At 38.4% G+C, this 9,707-nt stretch overlaps 2 protein-coding genes across 2 annotated transcripts in view; both read left to right on the plus strand.

Annotated features, from left to right (window-relative positions):
- LOC105456676 overlaps nt 1-6,278 on the plus strand; it is a 20,846-nt gene extending 14,568 nt beyond the window's left edge. The window contains exons 3-5 of the mRNA XM_011700894.1: nt 1,893-4,156; nt 4,249-5,339; nt 5,547-6,278. Coding sequence (XP_011699196.1) covers nt 1,893-4,156; nt 4,249-5,339; nt 5,547-6,278 — 4,087 coding nt within the window. The remainder of the gene's footprint in view (nt 1-1,892; nt 4,157-4,248; nt 5,340-5,546) is intronic.
- A 1,023-nt stretch (nt 6,279-7,301) lies between these two features.
- On the plus strand, nt 7,302-9,055 carry LOC105456675 (DNA excision repair protein haywire-like). Its single transcript, XM_011700893.1, has 2 exons — nt 7,302-7,525; nt 8,782-9,055. Exons 1-2 carry the CDS (start codon nt 7,421-7,423, stop codon nt 8,908-8,910), a joined length of 234 nt encoding a protein of 77 aa, XP_011699195.1. The 5' UTR covers nt 7,302-7,420; the 3' UTR covers nt 8,911-9,055.
- Nucleotides 9,056-9,707: the final 652 nt, after the last annotated feature.

Consider the following 9,707-nt stretch of genomic DNA (forward strand, 5'->3'; position numbering starts at 1 on the left):
ATTTGTTTTAGATCAAGACTAACTGAATCAGAAGATATACGTGCAGAAGGAGGACAAGAATAATCAGATGATGCTAATGAACTTTCTGATTCAGATACACTTGTTAGATCAATATCATTTATACTACTGGAAGTAGTAGGTATTGTTGCTTCGAGTAACACTTCTTCAATTGAGGATTTGTATTCAGCTAATGTAAACTTTAATCGTGGACCAGCTGGGGGAATGAGAACTTTTATCGTATCCGTGTCTAACAATTTTAATGATTCTTGATCGATTTGTTCTCTTGTTAAGGGAAATTAACTTAAAAATATCAAGTATTTCAATTACTTCACTATAATACGATAATATTACACTGACACAGCTGGTGATATATTAATGCAGTTAAATTTCGGGAGTGCTTACAATAATTAAAAAATTATATATGATAGCAATATTAATTAAACAAAGTATTAATTGTATCAGTACAACATAAAATATAGCAACTCACAAAATACCGATATTAAACATATTTTACGATATTTACGACGAAAATTATCTATAAAATCACTAAATCCCCACTCTTGAAGTTTTTTAGCAACAAAATCAGTGATATTGGTTTCAGCCATTATCTACCAAAAAATTTAAATAAAAAGAAACACACAATAAAAGGCAATATATAAAGTGACCAGGTTAGGTGAAATTATTTAAGCAAATGAATATGAACAAATAAAAAATATAATGCTCATTCAAGACGAATAAATCTAGACAAATACGATTACTTACTGTGAAGCTGGATATCACGTTCTTCTTTATCGTCTTTTTTCACAAAATACTATGTACTAATACTGGTACTTTTTTTTAATCACAAATAGCACTTACAAATAAAGAACTTATTAAATGAGTACAGCACTCTTGGAAGTGTAAGAACGTACGTGCGTACGTACGCGTAGTTGGCGGTATTTTTTGTTAACTAGGAAACGAATAAAACCTCGATCAGCGCATACGTTGCATTACCCATTGCTAATTGCAAACTGCATGCACGAGTCTGCATGAGCATAGCAACGTCACCACTACTCATTTATTTTGGATAGTGGCGCTGCTTACTTTACAATTCAATCACTGAAATGGGTTAATTAAATGTAGTTTTTTTAAACACATGTTTTGTGTTAAAATTTTAAGACATATGGTAAATTTTGAGACATTTGGTAGTTAAAAATAACTAAATATAATTTAACTCAAGAAATTGGTTTAAATTTGACCCTATTATATTTAACAGTGTAGAGTCGTTTAAAAAAAAGGTGACCAAATTACGCTATACTCTCCTACTTATTGGATAATTTTCCACCACATACAAGGACCTGAAACAGAAAAAAATAGATTAGTAGATATAAAAGACCACATAATATATGTGGGAGAGGGCCCTACGGGCCGCGACCCGGCATTGGCGCCCGGGCATACGAGGTAGAGAGGAAGGGGCGGCAGTCAGTCGAAGCTCGAAACGCGTAGTAGACACACGTCGCGCTTATCAGTAAAGCTCATTTTCGGCAATAAAGTTCATTCTTGATTTTAATTACATGAAAGAGAGGTGTTCACCCGAGTCGTTCTTCACTCCCTGACTCTCACGAACTCCCATCCTACATATGGGGGCTCGTCCGGGATCGCGAGATCACAGTGAAAGCATCGGTGAGCAGACCAACGAAGAGTAAAAAGACGAAAAGCCGTTAAGCCGGAAAGGCGGAAAGTCGAAAAGTTGCAGTGTCGGAAAGCGGGAAAACGTGTGATTACGCGGTATCGGTCCTTAAACTGATATTCGCGAAACGACGAAAGGTGCCAAGACGTTAGCTCGCATTTCGAACGCGATAAAGTTGTGCCGAAAGGTAAAAGTCGTAAGCCGTTGCAATACACGCGGAAAGATGGTGTCGGAAAAAACACATCAAGACGAAGGAGACAAGCAAGACGAAGCAGCCGCCATGCCTGGCCCAGACGAGCGAGGCAATGGGAACAGCGAAGACGAACGATAAAGGTGCAAGAAAGAAGGAAAGTCGGCCGGTCAGGCAAGGAAAAGACGCAAAGGGCAAATTGCAGAAAGTTCCGGAAAAAACCGGTACGAACGAAGAAAAGCAGGACGCGATCACGTGCTCGACACCAGCGAAGAAGCCGACAGTAGCGCAGTTCAAGAAGCAACTACAAGATCTGAAGTTACCGACATACGGCACGAAAACCGAACTCGAACGTCGATTGAAGCAGTACGAAGATAGTGAATCTGGTGAAGACGAGGCGAGTGGGGACGAGGAGGATACCAGCGGCGACGAAACCGACGCCGATGTAACGGTAGTGCAACACAAGGAGACATCTGAAGAGAGCGAAGAAGACGAGAATACATATACTCATATTTTCCAGGCACAAAGGGAAACAAGACGGAGTGCGCGCTGCGGACGATTTCCGTGTGGTGTCAATTTTTTCACTATTAAAGACGTAGAAGGAAGTATTTCACACTTCTCTGGAGACGATAAGCTGCAAGTAGAAAAATGGATAGAAGAATTCGAAGACACGAGTGCGTTACTGGAGTGGAACGAATTGCAAAAAGTGATGTACGCGAAAAAATTATTACGTGGTTCGGCAAAACAATACATCGCGCTACAAAGAGGCATTACTTCGTGGAAAGTGATGAAACGACGGCTAGTGCGCGAATTCGAAGAAAAGCTAAACAGTGCCACAATCCACTCACAGTTGGTAAAACGTAAAAGATTGTCGAACGAGACGCCACGACAGTATATATATGCCATGAGCACAATCGCTAGTCAGGGGACCATAGAAGAAGAAGCGTTAATACAATACATCATTGACGGAATATCAGACGAGGAAAGTAACAAAGCTATCCTCTACAATGCAGATATGGTCACCGAATTAAGAAAAAAACTGAAGCAGTACGACAGGATAAAAGAAAAGTCCGAGAAGAAGATGACGAAAGGACAGAAAAAAGATAAAATCAAAGAAACAGACAAAAAAGGAACAAGACAGAAGAATGAAAAAGAGAGATGTTTCGGGTGCGGTTCGGTCGAACACATAGCACGAGAGTGTCCAGACAAAGAGAAGGGCCCGAAATGCTTCAAGTGCAACAAGTTCGGGCACATCGCAACAAAGTGCAACACAGCTGATAAGACATCGGACAAAGATGACAATAGAGTGAACGTAGTCTCGATGGTAGAACCAGTGGCAACCGATGACGAGATAATCGTACAAATAAAAAACGCGCAAATACGAGCGATGATAGACACCGGAACACAGCAAACATTATTGAAACAAAGTGAACACAAGAAGATGGGCAGTCCACCGCTGCAGCCGAGTGCAAGTACATTCCAGGGCTTTGGCAACGCATTAGTGAAAGCTACAGGAATGTTTCGCACAAAAATAATAATCCACGGTGAGACATATATTACTGACGTATACATAGTACCTGACGTCGCCATGAGTCACGTAATGCTGCTGGGTAAGGAGCTAACAAGAAGGATGGACATCAACATCCGAGGCGGCCGAGTGACCGTCAGGAAACTAACAGTAGAAGAGAGCCAATCAGAAACAGTGAGAAAAATCACTAAAGAAGAGAACAATCGCGGAAAAGAAAATGACAGTGACGCGTTAAGTGAGTTGCCATTCGTAAATTATATCGAAATGAAATCAGTGGACATTACCGGTCGGTACCGCGAAGAAATCGAGAAACTTATCGAAAGTCATAAGCCGCAAAAAGAAGTTCAAACAAAAGTGAGAACGAAGATTGTGTTACGAGACGAATCACCTATCAATCTGAGGCCGCGACGGTTAGCAATTAAAGAAAAGACAATCCTAAACGCGCAGATCGACGAGTGGCTACGCGACGGCATTATCCAGCCAAGCAAAAGTAATTATTCGAATCCGGTCGTAATTGTACCAAAAAAGAATGGCGAGTACTGCGTATGCATAGACTTTCGACAATTAAACAAGAAGATAATTCGTGATCGATTTCCAATGCCGCTGATCGATGACTGTATCGACGCACTCGCGCAAGCCCATGTATTTTCAGTACTGGACTTAAAGAACGGTTTTTTCCATGTACCTGTGTCACAAGAAAGTCGCAAATATACATCATTCGTGACCCCAACCGGTCAGTACGAGTTTTTGAAAACACCGTTCGGACTGTGTAACAGTCCAACGTCATTCTTACGATTCATAGACGAAGTTTTTCACGACCTCAGCCGAAGAAATGTCGTATTTACATATTTACATATTTAGACGATTTAATAATACCGGGCCGAAACGAAGAAGAAGCACTCGCAAACTTAAAGGAGACACTTGAAGTGGCCGCTGAAAAGGGTTTAGTAATCAACTGGAAGAGAAGCGAATTTTTGAAGAGACGCATCGAATATCTAGGCTACATGATCGAAGGGGGCAACGTCAGTCCAGCCCCGTCGAAGATTAAAGCTGTGAAAAACTTTCCTCCTCCGAAATCAAAGAAAGCGATTCAGAGTTTCCTCGGTTTAGCGGGTCATTTTAGAAAATTCATGTATGACTACGCCAAAATAGCTAGACCGTTGTCAGATGTGTTAAAGGACAACCAAAAATTCCGTTTTGGACCTGAAGAAGAGCAAGCATTTGAGCGACTAAAACAGCGATTAATAAACGAACCAATATTACGAATTTTTCGCCCTGATGCAATCACCGAGTTACACACCGACGCAAGCAAAGAAGGCTATGGTGCTGCTCTCCTACAGAAGAATAAGAATGAAGATCACTTTCATGTCGTTTGCTACATGAGCCGGAAGACATCAGACGCCGAGTCAAGACTACACTCATACGAGCTTGAAACATTAGCCGTGATCCAAACAGTGAAGAAATTCCGAGTTTACTTGCTCGGAATCAAATTTAAATTGGTAACTGACTGCTCAGCATTACAAAAAACATTAAATAAGATTGATATTTCTCCCAAAGTTGCAAGGTGGGCATTAATGCTTGAGGAGTTTGACTACAAAGTCGAACATCGCGCGGGAACACGCCTTAAACACGTCGACGCACTCAGCAGATATCCCGTGATGGCGATCGAAAACAGTTTAACTCCGATAATAAGAAAACAACAAGACGAAGAAGAAAGGTTGCGGGTAATTAAGCAAATTCTAAAAAAGGAGCCATACGAAGATTACGTCTGCGAAAACGAAATTTTAATGAAAGGAACCGGCGAGAAGAGGGTCATCGTACTACCCACAAGCATGCAGCAAGACATAATACGCAAAACCCACGAGAATGGACATTTTGGTGTCAAGAAAATGCTGGAAAGTATTAAAGCAGAGTATTACATTACGAATCTAACAGAAAAGCTCGAGAAATACGTGAGTTGTTGTGTACACTGTATACTGACCGAAGCTAAAAATGGGAAAAAAGAAGGAATGCTTAAACCTATCCCGAAGGGGGATGTACCGCTGTCAACCTATCACGTCGATCACCTTGGTCCAATAACAGCAACGTCGAAATTATATAAGTATCTGTTCGTCGTCGTCGATAAATTTTCGAAATTCGTATGGATATATCCGACCAAGACGACCAACGCAAGAGAAGTATTAGACCGCCTGAAGCATCAACAAAAAACTTTTGGCAACCCACGACGCATAATCCGTGACCGCGGCTCAGCGTTCACATCAACCGACTTCAGAGAATACTGCGCCGAAGAAAATATAGACCATGTCGCAATCACAACAGGAGTTCCAAGAGGAAACGGCCAAGTTGAACGTATCAACCGGATAATTATCCCGATTCTCACGAAGCTGGCCCTAGATTGTCCGGATAAATGGTACCGATACGTAGACAAAGTGCAGGGTGCGATAAACAGCACTTACCAAAGAAGTGTAGGAACTAGCCCATTCGAAGTACTCTTTGGGGTAAAGATGCGCCAGAAAGAAAATGTCGAAATGCTGAACCTAATTGAACAGGAAATGGTGTCAGCATTTGACGAAGAACGTGAAAAATTACGAACCATCGCAAAAGAAAACATCGCGAAGATCCAACAAGAGAACAAAAGAACACACAATCAGAAATGTAAGCCAGCTACACAATATCAGATAGGCGACCTTGTCGCCATCAAACGAACGCAGTTTGGACCTGGCTCGAAGATAAAAAGCAAGTATCTGGGTCCATATAAAATCTCGCAAGTAAAAGGACACGATCGTTACGAGATGATCCATGAAGATAACGGTGAGGGACCAAAAATGACTACATCATCGGCTGACCAAATGAAGCATTACGCATATTACTCTCCAGGGACTGGAGAATAGCAGGAATGGCCGAGTGTGGGAGAGGGCCCTACGGGCCGCGACCCGGCATTGGCGCCCGGGCATACGAGGTAGAGAGGAAGGGGCGGCAGTCAGTCGAAGCTCGGAACGCGTAGTAGATACACGTCGCGCTTATCAGTAAAGCTCATTTTCGGCAATAAAGTTCATTCTTGATTTTAATTACATGAAAGAGAGGTGTTCACCCGAGTCGTTCTTCACTCCCTGACTCTCACGAACTCCCATCCTACATATATACTTATCTTTTAATTTAGTTACAAGTAGAGATCTAAGGGTTTCCTGTAAAATAAAAAGATAAATTAGTCACAATTTTAGTTAAACGAGCAAAGTTAATCACAATAGTATAAGTTAAAAAGTTTTAGTTCTTTTAGATATAGATTTGACCACAAAATATTGTAAATGCACTAGAAGTTGGAGTTTGACATCCTCAGGGAAGTGCAAGGCCAACAGATAAAGAGCCAGACCAAAATTCGCCCCTTTTCTGGACCTCGATTTTTTAACCAAATTTTATGCCAAATGATTAGTCATGATGAGACAGTAATCGCATAAAATTTTTGAGTTGAGTATATGACTGGTTTGCGAAATATAGGAGATCAAAGTTGTGCCAATCCTTTGAGAATGTTTGACACTATTGTGTTTTCATTGCCCTAATGTCAAACATTCTCAAAGGATTGGCACAACTTTGACCTCCTATATTTCGCAAACCAGTCATATACTCAACTCAAAAATTTTATGCGATTACTGTCTCATCATGACTAATCATTTGGCACAAAATTTGATTAAAATCGAGGTCCAGAAAAGGGGCCATTTTTGGTCTGGCTCTTTGATATTTTAATAATTATAATACTTTTATATGTAGAATAACTGGAGGAATGTTATGTAAATATGTAAAAATCATAATTACAAAAATTTACTTAAAAATTGCTAAATTAAATAATTAAAAAAAATCGAATTTTTCGGAAATTAATTTTATCATTTGTCTCTCCAAATCATACAATGTTCGTCTGCAACGTTTTTGTCTGTCGGGCTCAATAATTCGCTTTAGAAAAATAAAGTGGAATATTATATCATTTTTTTACAACCATAAAATACGATTATGATTGTAATCTCTGTAGGAGCCAGATCTGATGTATGGAAATCGAGAAGAACAGGGTCAATTATTGCAACAAGTGTTAACTGCTAGCGACACGGATGCGGATGAAGAAAGAATACCAGGCGAAGGACCAAGACCGGTGAGTATATACTATATAGTATTCATATGAACTTAGCAGACAATAAATTTAATAAGTTTTAAAAAATAATGTCCATATGAAATCGTTTGTATTTTGTGATAAAGACTTTTGAAATGTAATTAAAAAGCTTTGTGAGTAATCAAGATAATTTTAATTATTTATTTTTGCACTATATGCAGTTAGCTAATATAAATAAATTAAATAAAGTTTTTGTAGAATTGTTTGTATTTTGTTTGAAGAGTTTTCAAGTGTAATTAAACATCAACGTGAGCGATATATATATCGCTCACGTCGTGATGTAAGAATAGCAAGTGTAATATTCTCGTGGATGCAATCGTTTACAGTAGTCACCTTTTGGTCCAATCAGAAATTAAGCCTTAAATTTTATAAATCAATATAAAGCTGCTACTAGCAATTTACTTGCCATTCAGGAATTTATCACAAATTAAAAAATCAATATTCAGTCGTCATTATGTTCAATAGTATTTTTACGTCATGGTTCATATTATATATACAATAGACTTTCAATGCTGTACATTTCCAAACAAATTAGAATACACCTATAATATTTAATTGTGTGTGTGTATTAATATTAAAATAATATACATAATTGAGGAATATTTGTAGAAAATATAAATACATTTTATAATACATACATATATATATTAAAATATATTTATTTATAATTGTTAAAGACTTTCTCTTTGTAAATTATGTGGTTCCGTTCTAGCGCGTTCCAAAATGTTTTAGTACTGAACGAAAATCTAGGTGATACGAGCTAAAGATTCTCAGATTATCAGTACATTTCTGAATGCAGCTTATACGGCGGTTAATAATTTACTTAAAAAATATTTAATTAAAATTGCCTGGATACCTCACTTTTTAATTCACTTGGAAAGACTTCATACAAAATACAAACGATTCATAAAATTATTTAACTTTATAGTGAATTTGATTGTGCGTACGTATGATGCACATTAAAACCATTATACAAAAATCGATGTAAAAATGTATGTTTAATATAAATATAGGAACGGATTAAACTTAAAATTCTTAATCATTTTTATTGTATTATATTATTTAATTTAATAAAATATGTAATGGATATTTTATTATTCGAGATATTTTACAATGTGTATTGCACACGAGTGTGCACTAGTGCAATCGAATTCGCTATTAAAAAAAAAAAAACATTCATTGTGCATGATTTGCATAAAGACATAAAGTTTTGAAGTATAATGAATTTTTTTTCTCAGATTGTACGTAAAGCTGGCACGATGGTATCAATGTCAGGAGCAGATGATGCTGTTTATTTCGAATATAAGAAAGCCCCTAGCTCATCGACGGCAAATAAGCATCCACTCTTTAAAAAATTCAGAACATAAGTAATATGATTTTCTTAACATTTTCTCATTACAAGTTATATATATAATAAATAATAAATAAACGATTTTGTTACTGTCAACTGTATTCTTTATTCCATGTATCGCTTGTAACGATAAAAGAAATTTGGACGAATTATTATCGTAATATATGTGTAATATGTAACCTGGACTTGGCTACCGAGAGTACCGTAGAATTTTTCAGATCAGTTTTATCGACGGCGATAAAATGTTGGATCTCGGTTACAGTTTCAGAAAGTGAAAGTAGATGTAGGCGGCATTTGTGTCTGAAAACTATTCCGATTGTTACCTAACCCAACTAATGGCTGAAACAGCTCGTTAGTTGAGGTAGTAATGCGATAAAAACATTTTAATAGTATCAGATGAAAAGGGTGCGATTGACGATTCTCCTCTTATCGCGAAATATATTTGTAAAAGCGGACGCTTCGGGGCAAGTTTTGAGCCACGCAGAGAGCTGCGATGAATTTCCTTCCTATAGTCGCGAATTCCAAAGTTGTCGCGTGCGGGTGCTACTAATCCAATCCAAATTATCGGCGCGTGTTTTTTTTCCTCTCGATAACTTAGTGACGGACTGCTCGTGCGTCAACTCGTCAAGTACGTACAACACACATCAATGTAAGGGAACGCGCGTCAGACAAGTGAGTCATCTGTGACGAAATAAAGGTGTTGGTTCCTACCATGGTGGAAGGGATAGCATGGTGGGCTCAGTTTGCAAGCGTCTCTCTCTAATTCTTTGCCCTCTCGCTTGTTTTCTGACCGTTCAAAACATTGTTGGCCAA

The sequence above is a fragment of the Wasmannia auropunctata genome, unplaced genomic scaffold, assembly GCF_000956235.1.
Source record: "Wasmannia auropunctata unplaced genomic scaffold, wasmannia.A_1.0 LD335590.1, whole genome shotgun sequence".
In the NCBI taxonomy this organism is placed as follows: domain Eukaryota; kingdom Metazoa; phylum Arthropoda; class Insecta; order Hymenoptera; family Formicidae; genus Wasmannia; species Wasmannia auropunctata.